The 24,903-nt window shown below is 45.8% G+C and overlaps 1 protein-coding gene across 2 annotated transcripts in view; it reads right to left on the reverse strand.

Annotated features, from left to right (window-relative positions):
- sim1 (SIM bHLH transcription factor 1) overlaps nucleotides 1–24,903 on the reverse strand; it is an 82,302-nt gene that overhangs the window by 7,733 nt on the left and 49,666 nt on the right. For both annotated transcript variants that reach the window (XM_033021913.1, XM_033021912.1), the window contains exon 11: nucleotides 19,719–20,139. In XM_033021913.1, coding sequence (XP_032877804.1) covers nucleotides 19,719–20,139 — 421 coding nt within the window. The remainder of the gene's footprint in view (nucleotides 1–19,718; nucleotides 20,140–24,903) is intronic.

Genomic DNA, 24,903 nt, shown 5'->3' on the forward strand with positions numbered 1-24,903 from the left:
ATACATAGAAACATAGACATAGATAATAGGTGCAAGAGAAGGCCATTCGGCCCTTCGAGCCAGCACCGCCATTTAATATGATCATGGCTGATCATCCAAAATTAGTATCCCGTTCCGGCTTTTTCCCCATATCCCTTGATAACGGAATAACGTTTAGTGCAAGGTAAAGCCGGTAAAGTCCAATCAAAGATAGTCCGAGGATCTCCAATGAGGTACAGTATATAATCGTTCAGAACTGCTCTCTAGTTGATGATTGGTTCAGTTGCCTGATAACAGCTGGGAAGAAACTGTCCCTGAATCTGGTGGTGTGCGTTTTCACACTTCTATACCTTTTGCCCAATGGAAGAGGGGAGAAGAGGGATTCTGACAATCTTTGCCAATTTAATGTATTATTATGAGGTGTTTTGCCCAGATACCTGCCCAGCGCCTGGACTCGCAGGCCTGAGCTACTGGGAAGGGTTGAGCAGGCTAGGACTTTACTCCTTGGAGCGCAGGAGGATGTGGGGTGATCTTGTAGAGGTGTATAAGATCATGAGAACAATAAATAGGGTAAACGCACAGAGTATTTTACCCAGAGCAGGCTGGAGTATTAGTGTGGATAAGCGAGAGAGAGAGGGACCCATCCAACATGAAAACAGGCCCAATCTGCCCAACTCATCTTTGCTCGCATCAATGCCCATGTTAAGATCGTCCCATTTGCCTGTATTTGGCACATATCCCTCTAAACCTCCCCTTTTATCTCCCCCCTGTAACATTAAATCATGAAGAGAATAGATAAGGGGAATCGAGAAGCAGAGGACATAGATCTAAGATAGACACAAAATGCTGGAGTTATGCAGCGGGACAGGCGGCATCTCTGGAGAGAAGGAATGGGTGACGTTCTGGGTTGAGACCCTCCTTCAGAATCTGACCCGAAACGTTACTCCAACATTTGTGACTATCCAGTGTCCTACCTACACATAGATTTATAGTGAGCGGAGAAAGATTTAATAGAGACCAGAGGAGTCACTTTTTTACACTAAGGGTGGTGGGTGTTTGGAACGAGCTGTTGGCGGAGGTAGTTGAGGCAGGGACTATCGCAACGTTTAAGAAACATTAAGACAGGTTCGTGGATAGGAGAGGTTTAGAGGGATAGGGGTCAAATGTAGGGAAGTTGGACTAATGTAGCTGGGACATGTTGGTCAGTGTGGGCAAGTTGGGCTGAAGGGCCTGTTTCCACGCTGTATGACTATCTTTTTTTCCCAGTAATGCTCGGCTACTGCCTTCCAACTACAGGGAAGCTCTGATAAACTACCCTGTGCTGGTGCATTAACATGAATCATCTCACCTCGTGTGGATTTTGCTGATCACTAACGTTTTCAGGGCAGCTATATCTCACAATGAGATGCACCTTCGTTGCCTAGCGACACATTAATTTAAACCACCACCCCATGAATGCCTCCTGCAATATTCTCCAAAGCATTGGTTCGGAGGCTGATGAGCTGAACTTTCCTATTTACTTTCTATATCTCTCTATATCCCTTTCCCCTGACTCTCAGTCCGAAGAAGTGTCTCTTTAATCCAGACATCACTCTGCTATTTATTAGTAGTCTGAAGAAGGGTTCCAACCCAAAACGACACCAATTACTTTTCTCCAGAGGTGCTGCCTGACCCGCTGAGTTACTCCAGCATTTTAGTTTAGTTTAGTTTAGAGATACAACGTGGAAACAGGCCTTTTGGTCCACCAGGTCCGCCCTGACCAGTGATCCCAGCACATTAACACTATTCTACACACAATGGGGACAATTTTTACATTTATCAAGCCTATTAACCTATAAACCTGTACGACGTTGGAGTGTCGGACGAAACCGAAGATCTCGGAGAAAACCCATGCAGGTCACAGGGAGAACGTGCAAACTCCGTACAGACAGCACCCGTAGTCGGGATCGAACCGGGGTCTCCATGCTGCATTCGTTGTAAGGCAGCAACTATCGCTGCGCCACCGTGTCCGCCTCTATCCTCATGTCCATACACATTCTGGTAAACCTCCTCTGAACCCTATGCAAAGCCTCCACATCCCGACTGCAATGGGGCGACTGGAACTGCATGCAACACTGCAAATGCGGTCCAACCAAAGTCCCACAAAGCTGCATCATGACATCTTGCCTCGTACACTCAATGCCCTGATCAATGATGGCAATGATCAATAACACACACCCACTCCACCACTCCACCACTCCATCCATCTGCACTGCTACCCTCAAGGATGCTATGGACCTGAACCCCTTAGTCCCTCTGCACATCAATGCTGCCAAAGGTCATGTCATGAACCCTACAGCTCCCCCTACATTTGTCATCCCACTGTGCAACACCTCGCACTTGCTCAGATTAAACTCCATCTGCCATTTCTCTGCCCATTTCTTTAGTCAGAGGGTGGTGAATCTGCGGAATTCTTTGCCACAGACTGCTGTGGAGCCCAAGTCAGTGGATATTTTTAAGGCAGAGATAGATAGATCCTTGTTCAAGAAGGAACTGCAGATGCTGGAAAATCGAAGGTACACAAAAATGCTGGAGAAACTCAGCGGGTGCAGCAGCATCTATGGAGCGAAGGAAATAGGCAACGTTTCGGGCCGAAACGTCTGAAGAAGGGTTTCGGCCCGAAACGTTGCTTATTTCCTTCGTTCCATAGATGCTGCTGCACCCGCTGAGTTTCTCCAGCATTTTTGTGTACCTTAGATAGATTCTTGATTAGTACATGTGTCAGGGGTTATGGGGAGAAGGCAGGAGAATCGGGTTTGGAGGTAGAGTTAGATCAGCCATGAATGAATGGCGTAGTAGACTTGATGGGCCGATGGGCTTAATTCTGCTCCTATCACTTATGACCTTAAGTCTACTCCGCCATTTTATCATGGCTGATCTATCTTTCCCTCACCTTTCCCAGACAACCGTATAGTCTGGGACTTCTTGGTGCCCCTCGGTGGGGTGTCGGGGACCGAATCTAGATCATAGTCATAATAATATGAAGTAGTCATCTCCTCCCCCTCTTCCTCCCCACCCCCAATCCTCTATGTCTTTGAGTAAGCAGCAACATGGGTGGGTTGCAAACTCATTTGCCCCCAACTGTGCTAGCAATTCGCTGCAATTATCAACATCAGAAATAGGAGCTAGTCAAATTGAATTGAAATTATTAAACTACAACATTTCCAACAGCAGGTTTCTTACAAAAAAAAGATATATTGGTTTAGATAATGGTGAGATTTTCTGGATCTTCTTATGCAGTGTTGGAATGACTAGAAATCTTGGACCCTGTACATGCTCATTGGAAGGTAAAATTAGTTTCATGTTTCTTTGTGGCTTAAAGGAGACCATTTGGCCAATTGAGTCCATGGTTTCTTTATTGCCATGTGTGCCAGAGTGCAGTGAAATACATTTATTGCAGGCGGCACGGTGGCGCAGCGGTATAGTTGCTGCCTTGCAGCGGCAGAGGACCGGGTTCCACCCTGACTGCGGGTGCTGCCTGTACGGAGTTTGTACGTTCTCCCCGTGACCGCGTGGGTTTTCTAGTACTCCCACACTCCAAAGATGTACAAGTTTTTAGGTTAATTGGCTTGGTATAAATGTAAATTATGTGGGATAGTGTTAATGTGCAGGGATCACTGGTCAGCGCGGACTCGGTGGGCCAAAGGGCCTGTTTGCATGTTGTATCTCTAAACTAAACTAAACTAAACTAAACTATTCCCATACATTTATAAGCACAATCCCCTGGTCAATCCAGTATGCACAGAACCGCCCACTGAGTCCATATGCACAAGATGTGATTTTCCGATCCCAGCTGCAACTGGCCACAAACCCCTTTACAGTCGTCGCTTCCCGCAAACCGATGTCCCTCTCCACACCCAGCCCTCTCCAGCCCTTGTTCCCTGGGGTGGGGGGGAGGGGGGGGAGGGGGCTCGGAAGGTAAAACCTCCCTGTTTAGTTTAGTTTTAGTTTAGAGATCCAGCATGGAAATCGGCCCATTCGGCCCACCGAGCCGCACCGACCAGCGATCCCCGCACATTAAAGGGACTGTCCCACTTACGCAACTTTTTCGGCGACTGCCGGCACCCGTCATAGGTCATTGCAGGGCGCCGAAAATGTTCAACATTTTGAAAATCCAGTGGTGACCAGAACAAGGTATGACTCTTTGGGCGACTACTCACGACTGTACAGGTTTCACCCCGCCACATGTCGCCAGGGTGTCGCCTGTATGGTCGCGAGTAGTCTCCTCAGTCGCCCAAAGAGTCGGAGCGTCTTTCTGGTAACTGCTGGATTTTCAACATGTTGACAATTTTCCGCAACCTACAACGACCTATGACGGGTGCCAGAAGTCGCCGAAAAAGTTGTGTAAGTGGGACAGGCCCATAACACTACCCTTACACACAATAGGGACAATTTTGCATTCATATCAAACCAATTAATTTACAAACCTGTGCGTCTTTGGAATATGGGAGGAGAACATGCAAACTCACTACAGACAGCACCCACAGTCAGGATCAAACCCAGATCTCCGGCGCTGTATAGGCAGCAACACTACTGCTGCGCCACTGTGCCTCCCTTTCAGATCATCCCACCAATCTCATTAGTCAATTAGTTTTTGCTTGCCTAAACCCTCTCTCACATGCTTTCTCCCATCAGTCTTCCCCATTTCATCCACCACCCAGCTGTAGGAGAGATAGTTTACAGTGGTCGATTAACCTGCCACTGTTTGAATACCTAAAGGGGCTGCTTCTTGCATTCTGGCTGCACCTTTCACCCACCATCCTCATCTTTGGACACCCTGTGCGTAGGGGAGAGGGTAGGGCTGAAGATGTCCTGGTTGGGTTGCTCCTGGGCCTGGCCAAGCTGGCCATCCGCGAGTCATGGCACCAGGTGGTGGAGGGCTCTACCCGAGCCGGCTGCCTGCCCCTTTTCCGGGGTTACGTCCGTGCCCGGGTGCGGTTAGAAAGTGAATACGCCCTGTCCACGGGCACCCTGAGGGAGTTCCGGGACCGCTGGGCTCCGCAGGGTGTTGAATGCATCCTTGACAAGGAGTGTAAGATAGCTGTATAGTAGTTTATTAAAGATATTTATTTGTATTGTATTATGGTGGTGGGTTCTGGTTTGTTTTATTGTAGTGTAATATTATTTTTTAAATAATTGAATTTAAAAAAAAACTGTATGCCGTTGTGATGTTGGAGGAAACCAGAGCACCCGGGCCAATCCCCACACAAGTGGGGGCATCAGGATGGAACCTGGACCACTGGTGCGATGAGGCAGTAGCTCTGCCTGATACAGCACTGACAGATCCAGACGGCGAAATCCATCAACAATGGAATCCACATGCAGGCTCTTGCTGAGATTTCTCACCGTTGAGCTGATGTTCCTGGCCTAGCATATGATGAGCGTTTGCACTGGGCCTGTACTCGCTGGAGTTTACAAGGTTGAGGAGGGACCTCGTTGAAACTTACAGAATAATGAAAGGCATAGATAGAGTGGATGAGGAAAGGGTGTTTCCGCTGGTGAGAGAGTCTAGGACCAGAGGTCACAGCCTCAGAATTAAAGGGCGCTCTTTTAGAAAAGAGATGAGGAGAAACGTCATTAGTCAGAGGATAGTTAATCTGTGGAACTCATAGAAACATAGAAACATAGAAATTAGGTGCAGGAGTAGGCCATTCGGCCCTTCGAGCCTGCACCGCCATTCAATATGATCATGGCTGATCATCCAACTCAGTATCCCGTACCTGCCTTCTCTCCATACCCTCTGATCCCCTTAGCCACAAGGGCCACATCTAACTCCCTCTTAAATATAGCCAATGAACTGGCCTCAACTACCCTCTGTGGCAGAGAGTTCCAGAGATTCACCACTCTCTGTGTGAAAAAAGTTTTTCTCATCTCGGTTTTAAAGGATTTCCCCCTTATCCTTAAGCTGTGACCCCTTGTCCTGGACTTCCCCAACATCGGGAACAATCTTCCTGCATCTAGCCTGTCCAACCCCTTAAGAATTTTGTAAGTTTCTATAAGATCCCCTCTCAATCTCCTAAATTCTAGAGAGTATAAACCAAGTCTATCCAGTCCTTCTTCATAAGACAGTACTGACATCCCAGAAATCAGTCTGGTGAACCTTCTCTGCACTCCCTCTATGGCAATAATGTCCTTCCTCAGATTTGGAGACCAAAACTGTACGCAATACTCCAGGTGTGGTCTCACCAAGACCCTGTACAACTGCAGTAGAACCTCCCTGCTCCTATACTCAAATCCTTTTGCTATGAAAGCTAACATACCATTCGCTTTCTTCACTGCCTGCTGCACCTGCATGCCTACTTTCAATGACTGGTGTACCATGACACCCAGGTCTCGCTGCATCTCCCCTTTTCCTAATCGGCCACCATTTAGATAATAGCCACAGACAGCTGTGTAGGCCAAGTCAGTGGATATTTTTAAGGCAGAGATAGATAAATTCTTGATTAGAACAGGTGTCCACTGTTAAGGGGAGAAGGCAGGAAATGGGACTAGGAGGCAGAGATCTAAATAGCTATATTTAAGAGGGAGTTAGATGTGGCTCTTGTGGCTAAAGGGATCAGGGGGTATGGAGAGAAGGCAGGAACAGGATACTGAGTTGGGTGATCAGCCATGATCATATTGAATGGCGGTGCCGGCTCAAAGGGCCGAATGGCCTACTCCTGCACCTATTTTCTATGTTTCTATCTGCCATGATTGAATGGCGGAGTACGCTCGATAGGCCGAATGACTTAATTCGACTGCTATAACTTGTGAACTTGTGAACTCTGAGCTAAGATCTGAAACCCCACTGATTTCATAAGTTCTTAAGATCATCAGACAATTAGGAACATTTAGCCAATTACATGGATTTCCATCATTGGTTTCTTAAACACTGCGATAGTCACTGCCTCAACTACCTTCTCCGGCAGCTCTTTCCCTATACACCCACCACTCTTTGTGTGAAAAGGTTACCCCCTCACATTCCTAATAAATCTTTCACCCTTCACCTTGAACCTATGTCCTCTGGTTCTCGATTCCCCTGCTCTGGGCAAGAAAGTCTGTGCGTCTACCCGATCTAGTGAACAGGCATGCACAGTGGTGGGAATCAGTACCAGGAACATTACTTTCAAACATAGAACTGTACAGCAGAGGATTGGACCATTGACCCCATGTTGTATGTGCCGAACAGGACGCCAAGTTACACTGATCTCATCTGTCTGTACATGATCCTTATCCCTCTATTCCCTGCAGATCCTAAGTAATAATTTGATGGGTTGGAATTGAATATTTATATCACCACTTTTCTCTATCTTTTTCTTTTTGGTCTTTTTTTTTTCTCTTTTCTTTCTTTCTTTTACCCACTGGTTGGCTACACTACTTTGGTAGTCTAGGGGTTATCTTTGCACCTCTCACTTTATCTGTCTTGTTCTTTTTCTTTTCATTTCCTTTATTTCTAAGCTAAAAAGTTAAAATTGAAGCTGTACAATAACTGTATAATTTTATATGCCGTTTGTTCTACTCTTGTACATTTGCTTCTAATAAATTAAAAAATGTAGAAAGGAATTGAATATTTAAGGCACAATTTCAAAATTTGCTAATGTTGCAAAACTAGGAGGTTGTTGCAGCACCAAACAAATAAACAGTTACTTTATTCAGACATAATAGGTCCTCTAACATATTGTTATTGCTGCTGCAGCTGAGCGAGGGTGTTGGCTCGAGCTCAGCTACCTGTCGACTCATGATCTCCAGGTGAGATCTGCTTAAGTACTAGGACACTACCCTTAACCAATTACGTCACGTGGCAGGCCTGGTAACCACTGAAGAGGGTTCGACCATAAGTGGTCTAACCATCAGGTGACGCCACAAATCCTTGCTGATTATGAGGAGGATGGTAAATGATCTTAAGGAGATAAGAGAGATGCCAGTGGAATGGTTAGAAGGCTACTGAAATTGAATACTGGGAAAGGCAAGTTCCTAACTATCTAGTTAGGAAGGACAAGAAGAGGCAATGTAAATTGTAGGATGTAAGATTATAAAAGAGGGGAACAAAAAGAGAGATCTTCAGATCTTGAGAAGGTCGTTAAGAAGAAAATGGAATCTTGACCTTCATAAATATAGGCACCAAGTACAAGAACAAGCCAGGATGAACCTGAACAAAAGGCTGATCTGGTCACAACTGAAGTATTGTGTCCAGTTCTGGGTCAGGAAATCTGCAGGAAGGAACTGTAGATGCTGGTTTAAACCGAAGATAAACACAAGAAGCTGGAGTAACTCAGCGGGACAGGCAGCATCTCTGGAGAGAAGGAATGGGCGACATTTCGGGTCGAGATCCTTCTTCAGACGTGCGACAACTTTCAAGAGAGGCCGCAAGAAATTAACCAAAAATTATTTTGGGGATAAGAGGTTTTGTTACGCGGATAAATTGGAGACACTGAAGTTGTTAACCTTAGAACAAAGAAAGGCACTGGGAAACTAATAGACTTATTTAAGATCATCAAAGGTACATAAAAAGTAGTTAGAGAGGTCAAGAACCGTGGGACATGGAACCAAAATGACTGACAGAAGAACCAATAGTGACTCTTAGTTTAGAGATACAGCACGGAAACGGGCTCTTCGGCCCACCGAGTCCACACCGACCAGCGATCCCCCGCACACTAGCACTATCCTACACAGTTTAGGGACAATTTATAATTTTAACACGCCAGTTAGCCTACAAACCTGTACGTCTTTGGAGTGTGGGAGGAAACCGGAGCACCCGACGAGAACCCACGCAGGTCATAGAAACATAGAAACATAGAAAATAGGTGCAGGAGTAGGCCATTCGGCCCTTCGAGCCTGCACCGCCATTCAATATGATCATGGCTGATCATCCAACTCAGTATCCTGTACCTGCCTTCTCTCCATACCCCCTGATCCCTTTAGCCACAAGGGCCACATCTAACTCCCTCTTAAATATAGCCAATGAACTGGCCTCAACTACCTTCTGTGGCAGAGAGTTCCAGAGATTCACCACTCTGTGTGAAAAATGTTTTCCTCATCTCGGTCCTAAAAGATTTCCCCCTTATCCTTAAACTGTGACCCCTTGTTCTGGGGAGAACATAAAAACTGCGTACAGGCAGCACCTGTAGTCAGGATCGAACCAGAGTCTCTGGTGCTGTAAGACAGCAACCCTAACGCTGCGCCATCTGTTATTTTTTTTCATACAGTGAGGGTTAATGTGTATCGACAGAGTATTGTAGACAAGAGCGAGAGAGAGAGAGGGACTCATACAGCATGAAAAGAGGCCCATCGGCCCAACTCGTGTATGCTAACTACACTGCCCATGTTAAGGTAGTCCCATTTGCCTGTATTTGGCACATATCCCTCTAAACCTCCCCCTGCATCTATCCCATGCAAGATGCAGTCTTTCACCATAAGTAGCGGAATCAAGAACCAGAGGACATAAATTTATGGTGAGAGGGGAAAGATTTGGGACTGAAAGGAGAGGGGGAAGGAGAAAGGGACTGACATGTGATGAAAGAATGGGTCGACTGGGTTTGCATTTGCTGGCATTTAGAAGGATGAGGGGATATCTTATAGATACATTTAAAATTCTTAGAGGATCGGACAGAGTAGATGCAGGAAATTTTCTCCAATGTTGGGAGAGCCCAGAACCAGTTTAAGAATAAGGGGTAGGCCATTTAGGATTGAGATGAGGAAAAACGTTTTCACCCAGAGAGTTGTGAATCTGTGGAATTCTCTGCCACGGAAGGCTGTGGAGGCCAATTCACTGGATGTTTTCAAGAGAGAGTTAGATTTAGCTCTTGGGGCCAAGGGAATCAAGCGATATGGGGAAAAAGCAGGAACGGGGTACTGATTTTGGATGATAAGCCATGATCATTTTGAATGGTGGTGCTGGCTCGAAGGGCCGAATGGCCTACTCCTGCACCTATTTTCTATGTTTAATAAGATATCGAGGGGCAATATAGTGGGTATATGGAGCTGAGGCAGGTATTATAACAACATTTAAAAGACATTTGAACAGGTACATGGATAGGAAAGATTTGGAGTGATATGGGCTAAACACAGACAAATGGGAATTGCTTAGATGTGGCATATTGGATGGCATGGGTAAGTTGGTTGTAGGGTCAGTTTCTGTGCTAGATGACTCTTTGACTTTCAGAACACTTCCTCAGCATCCTGCACTCCAAGGAAAAAGTTCTAGTCTGCCCAATCTCTCCCTACAGCCCAGGTTCCCGAGTCTTGACAACATCCTTGTCAATCTTCTGAGTACCCATTCCAGCTTAATGGCATTTTTCCCACAGCATGGTGATCAAAACGGAACATAATACTCCAAGTGCGGCCTCACTAGCATCCTGTGCATCTGTAACATAAATGCCCATATGTACCCATACTATACTGTTCTCTGACGGATGAAAGCCAGAGTGTCAAAGGCTGTCTTCACCCCATTATCCAATGTGACTTCAGGGACCTGTGAACCTGATGCAAGATCCCTCTGCTCCACAACACTCTTCTGAGCTCCTCCCATTCACCGTGCAGGTCCTGCCCTTGGTTTAACTTCCCAAAATACAACATCCCGCACTTATCTGAATTAAACTCCAGTTACATTGGAAAATTCAATTATAGCGTCCAAAAGGGAACTCGTTAAGTAGATGAAAGAAAAGAACGTGCAGGCGTGTAACGTGTAGGCAGAGGAGATTAGTTTATCTTGGCATCATGTTAGGCATGGAAATTGTAGGCCGAAGGGCCTGTTCCTGCGCTGTATTATTCTTTGCTCTCTATAATATGGAGAGAAGATGGGGAAATTAGACTGTTTAGTGATCCAGCGTGGAACCAGGTCCTTCGGCCCACCGATTCCGCAGCGAACAGCGATCCCCGCACATTAACACTATCCTACATACACCAAGGACAATTTACATTTATATACAAAGCCAGTCAACCTACAAACCTGCACGTCTTTGGAGTGTTGGAGGAAACCGAAGATCTCAGAGAAAACCCATGCAGTCACGGGGAGAATGTACAAACTCCGTATAGATAGCACCCGTAGTCGGGATCGAACCCGGGTCTCTGGTGTTGAGAGCTCTGTCAGGCAGCAACTCTACCGCTGCGCCATCGTGCCACCCCTTGGCACTGGTTGAAGTCCTCTTGCATGGAATTGACAGATTACGTTAATCATGTAACCTGTCATGTATTGTCATGCAATAATCATGTGTTGTCTTTCTGCTGACTGGATAGCACGCAACAGCTTTTCACTGTACCTCGGTACACGTGACAATAAACTGAACTGAACTAAGGTTTATTGGCCTTTTTCCCTGATGTAACCGTTCTGTGGTTCAGAGGGTGGTGAATCTGTGGAATTCATTGCCACAGAAGGCCGTGGCGGCCAAGTCAATGGAAATTAAATTAAAGCAGAGATTGATAGAGTTTTGAATAGTAAAGGGCTTGTCCCACGAGCATGCGACTGCATGCGGCAAGCGCGACCAAACCGGAAGCAGGGGCCGCGCGGAGGTCGAGTGATCCCCATACAGGGCCTGTCCCACCAGCATGCGATTGCATGCGGCGAGCGCGACCAAACCGGAAGCGGGGGCCGCGCGGAGGTCGAGTGATCCCGTACGAGTTGACGTGAAGTTTGAGCAAAGTCCGCGGGAAGTTCGCGCAAGGCGTACACCATCAAGACGCTGCGTACGGCGTCGAGACGCTGCGTACAGCGTCGAGACGGTGCGTACGGCGTCGAGGCGGTGCGTACGGCCTCAATGCAGCTGCTGGCCGGCAGGCCGTTGCCACGCGGAATTTTTGAACAGTGTCAGTTTATCGGAGCCCCGCGCGATGTCGGGACCAACTCCGCACAACTCCATACGGCTCCGGCGATCGAAGTGGGACTGGCCCTGCGAGGCCGTACGGCTCAAGCAACCACGTTAGGTCGCGCTTGCCGCATGCAGTCGCATGCTCGTGGGACAGGCCCTTTAGGGTGTCAAAGGTTACAAAGAAAAGGCAAGAGTGTGGGGTTGAGAGGGAAAGATAGATCAGCCATGATTGAATGGCAGAGTAGACTTGATGGACCGAATGGCCTAATTCTGCTGCTTTACCTTATGATCTTATGAAAGTTTAATGGACGGTTGTCTTATTTGTATAAGGATTCGTATTTTTAAAGCGATTTTCTTTTCAATTAATGCGTTAATTATTTATAATTGTTAATTAACAATTTTGTATCAAAAATTTGCTTGTTTCACCACCTCTTTAGAGTAGCACATTAGAATTCCACTTTAGGGACATTAAGTGTTCATGTCACTGTACAAAGCCTAATTTCAAGTCATAATTACAAAAACAACTTGTTGAGTCCTCTTTACATTTATTGTCCTTGGAGAGACTTGTCATTAAAGCTGAGCTTTGACCATACTCTTGTAAGTCAAGTTCTCAATTATTTACTGTTTTGTCCATTAAAACACAATGGTAGGAACACTTGGCAATGTACGGAGCTAATGGCATCGCGTTTCAGCTTGCATTTTAAAACAAGTGTCCTCATAGTGAAACAGAGGCAGCAATGAGGGTGAGAAAATAATTTGGGAACCATCAAAGACATCTCATAGAAACAGAGAAACATAGACAATAGGTGCAGGAGTAGGCTATTCGGCCCTTCGAGCCAGCACCGCCATTCAATATGATCATGGCTAATCATCCAAAATCAGTACCCCGTTCCTGCTTTCTCTTGATTTCTATCCCTTGATTCCATTAGACCAAAGAGCTGTATCTAATTCTCTCTTGAAAACAATAGGCCATCCAGTGAATTGGCCTCCACTGCCTTCTGTGGCAGAGAATTCCACAGATTCACAACTCTCTGGGTGAAAACGTTTTTCCACATCTCAGTCCTAAATGGCTTACCTTATCTTAAACTGTGAACCCTGGTTCTGGACTCCCCCATTCTCCCTCTAAACACTATTCCAGAATAGTGAAAGGCTTGGATGGAGTGCATGCGGATGTTTCCACAAGTGGGAGAGTCTAGGACTAGAGGTCATAGCCTCAGAATTAATGGATGTTCCTTTAAGAAGGAGATGATGAGGAATTTCTTTCGACAGAGGCAGAGGTAGATAGATTCTTGATTAGTACGGGTCTCGGGTGTTATGGGGAGAAGGCAGGAGAATGGGGTCAGGTGGGAGAGATAGATCAGCCATGATTGAATGGCGGAGTAGATGTGATGGGCCGAATGGCTTGATTCTGCTTCTATCACTTATGATCTTATGATAAACCCATCCCTGATAGAATGAACATGCTACAAAATATAAACAGATTTTTAAACTCTAACTTTTTTTGTTCTTCGGCACCAACCAGATTGTTATTTGCTAATTATTAGATGTAATTATTGAAGTATAATAGACATAGAAAACATAGAAAATAGGTTCAGGAGTAGGCCATTCGGCCCTTCGAGCCTGCACCGCCATTCAATATGATCATGGCTGATCATCCAACTCAGTATCCTGTACCTGCCTTCTCTCCATACCCCCTGATCCCTTTAGCCACAAGGGCCACATCTAACTCCCTCTTAAATATAGCCAATGAACTGGCCTCAACTACATTCTGTGGCAGAGAATTCCACAGATTCACCACTCTCTGTGTGAAAAATGTTTTTCTCATCTCAGTCCTAAAAGACTTCCCCCTTATCCTTAAACTGTGACCCCTTGTTCTGGACTTTCCCAACATCGGGAACAATTTTCCTGCATCTAGCCTGTCCAACCCCTTAAGAATTTTGTAAGTTTCTATAAGATCCCCACTCAATCTTCTAAATTCTAGCGAGTACAAGCCAAGTCTATCCAGTCTTTCTTCATATGAAAGTCCTGACATCCCAGGAATCAGTCTGGTGAACTTGAATAATTATTGAACTGCACAGCTAGTTAAGTTTAAACTATAGGTTTTGGTTTATTACTGTCACGTGTACCAAGGTACATTGAGAAGCTTTTATTAGTTTTATTTTAGTTTGCGTGGAAACAGGCCCTTTGACCCACCGTGTCTGCACTGACCTGCGATCCCCGTGCACCAACATTATCCTACAGACTAGGGACAATTTGTAACTTTTCCCGAAGCCGATTAGCCTACAAACCTGTAGGTTTTTGGAATGGGGGGGGGGAAACTGGAGCACCCGGAGAAAACCCACATGGTCACGGGGAGAACATACAAACTCCGTACAGACAGCACCCAGTCAGGATCGAACTGGGGTCCCTGGCGCTGTAAGGCAGCAACTCTACTGCTGCGCCACCGTTCCGCCTGTTTCTTGTCACCACTAGATTTTTTAACTTATCAGTTAATTTCCCCCAGTCCATTCCAACTAAATTATGATTTTACTTCCAAAACATCCTCGTTGTGAAGTATTTATTCCATAAGCTGCTTTTGTAAAAATTGATGCAAATTAGTTGCCTTCAATATGTCTGCATTTAGAAACATAGAAACATAGAAAATAGGTGCAGGAGTAGGCCATTCGGCCCCTCGAGCCTGCACCGCCATTCAATATAATCATGGCTGATCATCCAACTCAGTATCCTGTACCTGCCTTCTCACCATACCCCCTGATCCCTTTAGCCACAAGGGCCACATCTAACTCGCTCTTAAATCCAGCCAATGAACTGGCCTCAACTACCTTCTGTGGCAGAGAATTCCACAGATTCACCACTCTCTGTGTAAAAAATGATTTTCTCATCTCGGTCCTAAAAGACTTCCCTCTTATCCTTAAACTGTGACCCCTTGTCCTGGACTTCCCCAACATGGGGAACAATCTTCCTGCATCTAGCCTGTCCAACCCCTTAAGAATTTTGTAAGTTTCTATAAGATCCCCCCTCAATCTTCTAAATTCTAGCGAGTACAAGTTTAGTTTTGCCTTTCACTGCTATTTTATTTTCCTCATCCTTTATTGACCATTAGCCTAGCTTCATTTTCTTTTGGGTGATTTATGCCTCTGCACAACATCATGGGTTCCTCTGGATGCTCCAGCTTTATCCGGCATCCCAAAGACATGCGGGTTTGTAGGTAATTACCATTCGTGAAATTGCCCCTATTGTGCAGAGAATAGGTGTGAAAATTGAATAACATAAAACTACTGTGAATGGATGATTGATGGTCAGCGTGGACTCATTGGGTCAAAGGGCCTGTTTCCGTGCTGCATCTTTCAAGCAATTCAAGTAATTTTAAAATGGTTTATTCTCTAGGGCAGAATGTTAATCTAATTTTTTTTCTCACAACCTATCTCTACCCTGAGTCCTCCCGTTTTACAGACATCACAATGAGCTTCCATGTGCTGATATGCAATTCATATGATGAAAGAATGGATCGACTGGGCTTGTAATCTTGGAATTTAGAAGGATGAGAGGGCATCTAATGCCCCTGTCCCACTTAGGAAACCTGAACGGGAAACCTCTGGAGTCTTTGCGCCCGCCCAAGGTTTCCGTGCGGTTCCCGGAGGTTTTTGTCAGTCTCCCTACCTGCTTCCACTACCTGCAACCTCCGGCAACCACCTGCAACCTCCGGGGACTGCACGGAAACCTTGGGTGGGGCGCAAAGTCTCCAGAGGTTTCCGTTCAGGTTTCCTAAGTGGGACAGGGACATTATAGTAACATATAACATTCTTAAAGGATTGGGCAGACTAGATGCAGGAAAATATTCCCATTGTTGGGGGAGTCCATATTCTGGGGTCACAGTTTAAGAATAAGAGGTAAGCCATTTAGGACTGAGATGAGGATATTTTTCACCTAGAGAGATGTGAATCTGTGGAATTCTCTTCCACAGAAGGCAGTGGAAGCCAATTCACTGGATGTATTCAAGAGAGATTTAGATATAACTCTTAGGGCTAACAGAATCAAAGGATAGGGGGAGAAAGCAGGAACAGGGTACTGATTCTGTATGATCAGCCGTGATCATATTGAATGGCGGTGCTGGCTCAAAGGGCCGAATGGCCTAGTCATACACCCACTTCCTATGTTTCTATGTTTCATACCAACAGGGAGAAGTCTTTCAGCATTTATCAAATGTTAAACTGGAAGCACCACTTAGTTTAGTTTAGTTTTGAGATACAGTAGAGAAACAGGCCGTTCGGCCCACCGAGTCCATGCCGGCCCATTGATCACCCGTTCACTCTAGATCCCACTTTCTCATCCACTCCCTACACACCAGGGGCAATCTGCAGAGGCCAATTAACCGACAAACCCGCACATCTTTGGGATGAGGGAGGCAATCGGAGTACACGGTTAGAGGGAGGACGTGTGAACTCCACACAGACAGTACCCAAGGTCAGGATTGAACCTGTCTCTCTGGCACTGTGAGACAGCTACTCCACCAACTGCGTCACTGTGCCGCCCTTGTGCTGAGCACTGATTTGTACAGGAGTTGAAGAAAGAGTGGAGTACTTGGTCTACAAGCAAATAATAGGTGAACAACTCCTTCAGTCACTTTTGGTGGCGAACCAGCAAAATGTGTTAATGTAAACTTCCATTATTCTGCGCATGTAACAAAACTACAAACATGTGTATAAGGTGTAACTTTCTTCTTATCGCGAGATGTTATAACCAGTGGAATTCTTACTCTGATATCAAAACCAGTCGATGGGGGGTTATGGGGAGTAGGCAGGAGAATGGGGTTAGGAGGGAGAGATAGATCAGTCATGATTGAATGGTGGAGTAGACTTGATGGGCTTGATGGGCTGAATGGCCTAATTCTACTCCTATTCCTTATGACCTTACCTTATGACATGATAATGAGAATCACTGAATGAGTAAATGACAGAAAAAGATGTGAAGCGTGAATTGTCACAATCAGGCTGACTGGAAGCATCTCATACGTTCATAAGTTATAAGAGCAGAATTAGGCCATTCGGCATATCAAGTCTACTCCACCATTCAATCATGGCTGATCTATCTCTCCCTCCTAACCCCATTCTCCTGTCTTCTCCCCATAACCCCTGACACCCGTACTAATCAAGAATCTGTCTATCTCCGCCTTAAAAATATCCATTGACTTGGCCTCCACAGCCTTCTGTGGCAATGAGTTCCACAGATTCTCATTTGAAACGTCTCGGAAATATTCTCCAGCTAAACCAATACAGATCTGGAAGAGATCCAGCATTATTATGAATTAAGTAGAAATTAACCAGTAAGTGTATGTCATGTTAGATAAAGCAAATCTCAGTCAAGCACAGTGCCAGCTCTCAGGAGATATAGGTCTTTGACCCAGGGAGAACTGGACCAGCCTTCCTCTGCAGTCCAAAGACAACACAAGAAACACCAGCATTCTCCATTTTCTTTCATCAATACTATCAACAATGAAAATAGACGCAAAAAGCTGGAGTAACTCAGCGGGACAGGCAGCATCTCTGGAGAGAAGGAATGGTGACGTTTCGGCTCGAAACCCTTCTTCAGACTCTTCTCAGCTGTCAACTGCTCGAGATATCTGGCGCTCTTTATAGCAACTATTAGGTCACTCCCTCTTCTCTCCGCTCCCATCGGGCGAAAGATATAGAAGTGTGAAAGCGCACTCCTCCAGGTTCATGGATGGTTTCTTCCCAGCTGTTATCAGGCAACTGAATCATCCTATCACTAGAGAGCCGTCCTGAACTACTATCTACCTCATTGGTGACCCTTGGACTATCTTTGATCGGATTTACTGGCTTTACCTTGCACTAAAAGTTATTCCCTTATCATGTATCTGTACACTGTGGATGGCTCAATTGTAATCATGTATTGTCTTTCCGCTGGCTGGTTAGCATGCAACAAAAACTTTTCACTGCACTTCGGTACACGTGACAATAAACAAAAACTGAAACTGCAGTAGTATCAGCATCGCACATTTGAGAGCTATCACCATTGATTTTACAAAAATTGGAAAATAGTACAGATGGATAATTTCAAGAATATAAGTCCAATGCCTTGCACATCAAAAAACATCTTAAATTTTCTAGGCATCACAAAGCTCATTGCAGTCTATGAATTAGTTTAGTTAAGTTTTGTTTAGAGATACGGAGAAACAGACCCTTCAGCCCACCGAGTCCGCACCGACCAGCAATACCCGCACACCAACACTATCCCACACACGCTCGGGACAATTTACAATTTTACCAAACCAATTGGCCTACAAACCTGTATGAATTTGGAGTGTGGGAGGAAACCGGAGCTCCCGGAGAAAACCCACGTTGGTCACGGGGAGGGCATACTCCATATAGACAGCACCCGTTGTCAGGATCGAACCTGTGCCTCTGGCGCTGCAAGGCAGCAACTCTACCGCTGCGCCACCGTGCTGCCTTATTCTTTCCGAAGTTTTATCATTTTGCTTTGCAGGTGAAAACCCAACCTGTTTGCATAACGTAAGGTCTCGCAATATATAAATGCCCAGTTAATCACAATATTGATTGATACATGAATGTTGCCAATTTTATTAAATAAAAAGTGAACAGAATTTACAAATGGCAGATGGCAGACTCGACCAGATTACTTGTGGAGTCATAGAACACAGAGGCATGCCCATCCAAAGCAAGCGATGTCTGCAAAGGGCGCGCAACATCGTCAAGGACTGCTCTCACCCCAGCCACAGTCTGTTTACCCTCCTACCATCCGGGAGGCGCTACAGGTCTCTCCGTTGCCGGACCAGCAGGTCCAGGAACAGCTTCTTCCCTGCGGCTGTTACATTACTTAACTCTGTACCTCGGTGATTGCCAGTCACCCCCCCCCCCCGGACACTCCTTCCCCCAGAAAAATTGCACTACTACGACTGTATGTACGTGTATATATTTATTGCTCATTATTCTATGTTCGCTCTTCTGGGGAGATGCTAACTGCATTCCGTTGTCTCTGTACTGTACACTGCACAATGACAATAAAGATTGAATCTGAATCTGATCAGGCCACCTGCTTCACGCTGGCCATCGAGTCACCATCCATACTAATCCCATTTTCCACAAATTGGCTAGAGTCTTTCATGCCATGGTGATTCAAATATTGAGCCAGAAAATCAAAAGTGCTGTAAACATCCCTGCCTCCACCACCATTTCAGGTAGACCATCTCAGATTCCAAAGTTGCAGAACATTCTCTCAAAATCTCCAATACCTCTTAGCCTAAACCTATGCACTATGGCACACATATATTCCAATACATTCTTATAGAGTCATTGAGTCATGCAGCGTGGAAACATGCCCTTCGGCCCAAGTTGCCAATGCCGACCAACATGTGCCATCTACCCTAGACCCACCTGCCTGCGTTTGACCCATATCCCTCCAAACCTGTCCTATACAGTACCTGCCTAATTGTTTCCTCAACATTGTCTCAACTACCTCCTCTGGCAGCTCGTTCCATACACCCACAACCCTTTGTGTGAAAAGGTTGCCCCTCAGATTCCTATTAAATCTTTCCCCCTTCACCTTATACCTATGTCCCTGAGCTCAATTCCCCTACTGTGGGCAACAGGCTCTGTGCATCTACCCGATCTATTCCTCTCATGATTTTGTACACCTGTATAAGATCACCCTTCATTCTCCTGTGCTCCAAGGAATCGAGTTCGATCCTGCTCATCCTCCCTATGACTCAGGCCACTCGAGACCATGAAACATCCTTGTAAATCTCATTCTATTGTTACAGTGAAAAGTCGTACTGATGATTGAACAAGAATTGTATTCACAAACTGAATCCAATCTCCCTAGAATTGACCATTTCTTGAATTTTTCTAGTTGCTATTTGCTACCTTATGATAGTCTTACCGTGAATAGTGGGGATAGAGGCGATGTGTGGCATGCTGCTTTCATATCCGTCTCTGTTCTCCGGAGATGACTTTGCCAGGGCCAGTGTCATACGGGACGAGCTCCACCAGTTCTCTCTCGCTGACTGCGAGCCTCCGAGGAAGTATCTGCCGGCCTCGCACCGCCCGCCCTCGCAGGGAGACGCGTGTATATGCGTCTGCTTCTCCTCCACCGACCTGGAGTGCTCCAGTGCAAAGCCGTAGCACAGAGAGTTTCTGTCCGAGAACTGTCCGTAGGCGCAGGATATGATATTGTGCTGGGCTTGAGGCTGTTGCCCTTCTGTATGGTCCAGCAACTGTGGGGAGGCATTGTCTGTCAGTGGACTTCCACCCCACTGGCTCTCGTGGTCCGACTCGGATCTCTCAGTGTGGAATCCAGAGTACTACAAGCGAAGGGGAGGAAAAGAGAAAAGGTAAATCATCGGAAGGATCTCAAATCTCGGCGTTACTTTCATTTAATAGAGTTAAGGACCTGTCCCACGGGCATGCGACCTGCATGCGGCAAGCGCGACCTAAAGGGCCGGTCCCACCAGCATGCGGCAAGCGCGGCCTAACGTGGTCGCTTGAGCCGTATGGCATGCGGCAAGCCCAACCAAACCAGAAGCGGGAGCCGCACGGAGGTCGAGTGAGTGACACGGCGGCGAGGCGGCGAGGCGGCTGCGGGCCGGCATGCCGTTGCCGCGCGGAATTTTTAAACACGGTCAGTTTTTCGGATCCCCGTGCGATGTCGGGACCAGCTCCTTACAACTCCATACGGCTCCGGCGATCGAAGTGGGACCGGCCTCGCGAGGCCGTACGGCTCAAGCGACCACATTAGGGCGCATGCTGGTGGGATCGGCCCTTTAGGTCACGCTTGCCGCATGCAGATCGCATGCCGTGGGACAGGCCCTTAATCGAGCCATACAGTACGGAAACACCTCTACTTCCTTAGAAGGCTTCGGAAGTTCGGTATATCCCCAGTATCTCTCACCAACTTCTACAGATGCGCCACAGAAAGCATTTTATCACGATGCATCACAGCTTGGTTTGGGAACAGCTCCATCCAAGACCACAAGAAATTGCAGCAAATTGCGGACGCAGCCCAGACCGTCACACAAACCAACCTCCCTTCCATTTACTCCATTTATAGCTCACGCTGCCTCGGCAAGGCCAGCAGCATAATCAAGGATGGGTCACACCCTGGCCACTCCCTCTTCTCCACTCTCCCATCCGGAAAAAGGTATAGAAGTGTGAAAATGCACACCTCCAGATTCAGGGACAGTTTCTACCCAGCTGTTATCCGTCAACTGAACCGTGCAACCACAACCAGAGAGTAGTCCTGAACTACTACCGACCTCAATGGTCACCCTCACACTATTTTTGATTGGACTTTAGTGGTTTTATCTTGCACTAAAGTGCGGTGGAGGCAGGTTCTCTGGATGCTTTCAAGAGAGAGCTGGATAGGGCTCTTAAAGATAGCGGGATATGGGGAAAAGGCAGGAACGAGGTACTGATTGGGGATGATCAGCCATGATCATATTGAATGGCGGTGCTGGCTCGAAGGGCCGAATGGCCTACTCCTGCACCTATTGTCTATTGTCTATTGTCTAAACGTTATTCAGATTATTCCCTTTATCATGTAACTGTATACTGTGGACGGCTCGATTGTATTCATGTATTGTCTTACCACGGACTGGTTAGCAGGCAACAATAGCTTTTCACTGTTCCTCGGTACACGTGACAATAAACTAAACTCAAACTCAAACCCAAATCCAGGCACTTCAGCCCAACTTCATCAGCTAGAGTGTGGTCCAGATCACCCATCTACCTCATTGGAGACCACTGACCTTTAATCAGACTTTATCAGACTTTAATGTTATATCTTTGCACTAAATGTTGTACACTTTAACACTGTGCGTTGTGGACTGCTTGATTGTATGCACATGTAGCCTTTTCTTAGTTTAGTTATGTTATGTTTATTATTATAACGTACACCGAGGTACAGTGAAAGGCTTTTTTGTCACGTACTAACCAGTCAGCGGAAAGATAATACATGATTACAATTGAGACATTTACAGATACATGTTAAAGGGAATAACATCTGGTGCAAGATAAAGTCCAGTAAAGTCCGTTTAAAGATAGTCTGAGGGTGTCCAATGAGGTAGATAGCAACTCAGGACATTCTCTAGTGACTGGACTGTACGCAAACAAAAGATTTTCACGGCACCTCGGTACACATGACAATAATAAACTAAACTTGTCCATGTCAGCCAAGATGTCCCATAAATCTTAAATAATAGTAAAAAATAATTTAAATTTATCTTTAGTTCTGTCTGTCCTCAAATATAGCACAGTTCAGAATATTGGATTAGTTTGGGTTACCTCCAGATGGAAGCATTAGACTGAATTGTCTCTTTCTGTGCATTTCATTATCAGAGCAGGTATGATTTCAAACTCATTATAGTCTGACCATTGAGTCTGCTCTGCCATTCAATCATGGCTGATCTAAGTTCAGTAGATCAGATGCAGGGCCAGTTAATCACAATATTGATTATTGCATAGCGCAGGGGAGTCTAAGGGCCTGTCCCACGAGCATGCGACTGCATGCGGCAAGCGCGACCAAACCGGAAGCGGGGGCCACGCGGAGGTCGAGTGATCCCCGTACAGGGCCTGTCCCACCAGCATGCGACTGCATGCGGCAAGCGCGACCAAACCGGAAGCGGGGGCCGCGCGGAGATCAAGTGATCCCGAGTTGACATGAAGTTCGAGCGAAGTCCGTGGGAAGTTCGTGCGTGACGTACGGCGTCAAGACGCTGCATACGACGTCGAGATGCTGCGCACGCCCGTCGACGCGGTGTGCGTACGGCCTCAATGTGGCTGCGTGCTGGCAAGTCGTTGCCGCGCGGAATTTTTGGACAGTATCAGTTATTCGGAGCCCCGCGCGATGTCGGGACCAGCTCCGCATAACTCCATACGGCTCCGGCGATCGGAGTGGGACCGGCCCCGCGAGGCCGTACGGCTCAAGCGACCACGTTAGGTCGCGCTTGCCGCATGCAGTCGCATGCTCGTGGGACAGGGCTAAAGGCTTCGGTTTAAGATGAGAGGGGAAATATTTAAAGGGGGCTTGAGGGGCAAGTCTTTTTACACAAGGGATGGAGAGTATATAGAATGAGCTGCTAGTGGTAGAGGGAGGTACAAGTACAACACTTGGACAAGAGACATTGGGACTGGTGCATAAATAGGAAAGGTTGAGAGGGATTTGGGTCAAATGCTGGCAAATGGGACAAGCCCAGATAAGCACATTGGCTACCTTGGATGAATTATAGTTATACAGCATGGCAACAGGCCCTTCAGCCCAACATTCCCATTCCAACCTAAATATCCAATCCACACAAGTTTTGCCTGCCCACATATCCCTATAAACCTTTCCCATCCATGTACCTATCCAAATATCTTCTATATTTTGTTTTTGTATCAGCCTCAACTACCTCCATTGGCAACTCGTTCCACACACCCTCTGTGTGAATAAGTTACCCCCAGATTCCTAGTAAATTTTTCTCCTCTCACCTTAAGAGAGTTTGGTCGAACGATTTATCCTGGTTCTGTATGAATCTTTCGCGCAACAATGCAAAATTAAATTCTTAGGAATTAGCATCAAGGTAGCGCAATTAACACCACGACCCAACATAAAGAGGTCAGAATAGTAAAACAATATATCAAGGCGTGGAACAAAATTAGAAAAAATGAATGAAATAGCAATTTACAGCTTCTTCTGCACCATTTATGTGTTCAATTCAACAATATTTTTGCAAATACTTAATTAGACAGAATACAGTCGGGCAGCATGGTGGCACAGCGGTAGAGTTGCTGCCTTACAGCGCCAGAGTCCCGGGTTCGATCCTGACCACGGGTGCTGTCTGTACGGAGTTTATACGTTCTCTCAGTAACGTGTGCGCGTGCTCCAGTTTCCTCCCACATGCCAAAAACGTGCAGGTTTGTAGATTAATTGACTTTGGTAAGATTGTAAATTGTCCCTAGTGTGTAGGATAGTGCCACTGTATGGGGTGATCGCTGGTCGGCGTGAACTCGGTGGGTCGAAGAGCCCGATTCCACGCTGTATCGCTAAACTAAACTAAACTAAACCGAACAGTCTCATTTCAGTGTCATAGTTGCCAATCGTTTGATATGGGTGCTCTTTCTAAAAAGATGCAGACATCCACTCGACTCCAGTTAGGTAAAACATAGCAATGTAAGCTAATGTTAATGTGCATGAGAAGTGCTGATGAAACGCTGGTCACTGCAGGGGGTCGAGTGTGTCACTGTTAAGCATGAAAATGTTGTCAAGAGCTAAGAGTCAAGCGTGAAGAGTGTCCAGAGTGTTTTATTGTCATATGCCCCAGACAGAACAATGAAATTCTTATCTGCAGCAGCACAATATGTAAACAAAGTACCCAGTGAACAACATAATAAACGAGATAAAAAATCAGTATATATATATATATATATGTACACACACGCACACATATATATATATATACGCACACACACACACACACACACACACATCTATATACACAGTATACACACATATGTGTGCGTATATATATATATATATATATACACACACACACATAAATATATATACGCACACACACACACACACACATCTATATACACAGTAAATACACACATATGTGTGCGTGTGCGTGTATATATATATATATATATACACACACACATAAATATATATACGCACACACACACACACACACACACACACACACACACACACACACATCTATATACACAGTATACACACATATACATCTATCTGTATATCTAAGGTAGACACAAAATGCTGGAGTAACTCACCGGGACAGGCAGCACCTATACACACACACACACACACATATGCACACACACACACATACATATGTGTTATATTAAATATTTTTATTTGTTTTTATGTGTGTGTGTGTGTGTGTGTGTGTGTGTGTGTGTGTGTGTGTGTGTGTGTGTGTGTGTGTGTGTGTGTGTATGTGTGTGTGTGTGTGTGTGTGTGTGTGTGTGTGTGTGTGTGTGTGTGTGTGTGTGTGTATACATATATATACATAAAAACAAATAAAAATATTAATTTGACGATTGACCTGTTGATGTTTGCAAATTGC

The sequence above is a fragment of the Amblyraja radiata genome, chromosome 5 (assembly GCF_010909765.2).
Source record: "Amblyraja radiata isolate CabotCenter1 chromosome 5, sAmbRad1.1.pri, whole genome shotgun sequence".
NCBI classification, from domain to species: domain Eukaryota; kingdom Metazoa; phylum Chordata; class Chondrichthyes; order Rajiformes; family Rajidae; genus Amblyraja; species Amblyraja radiata.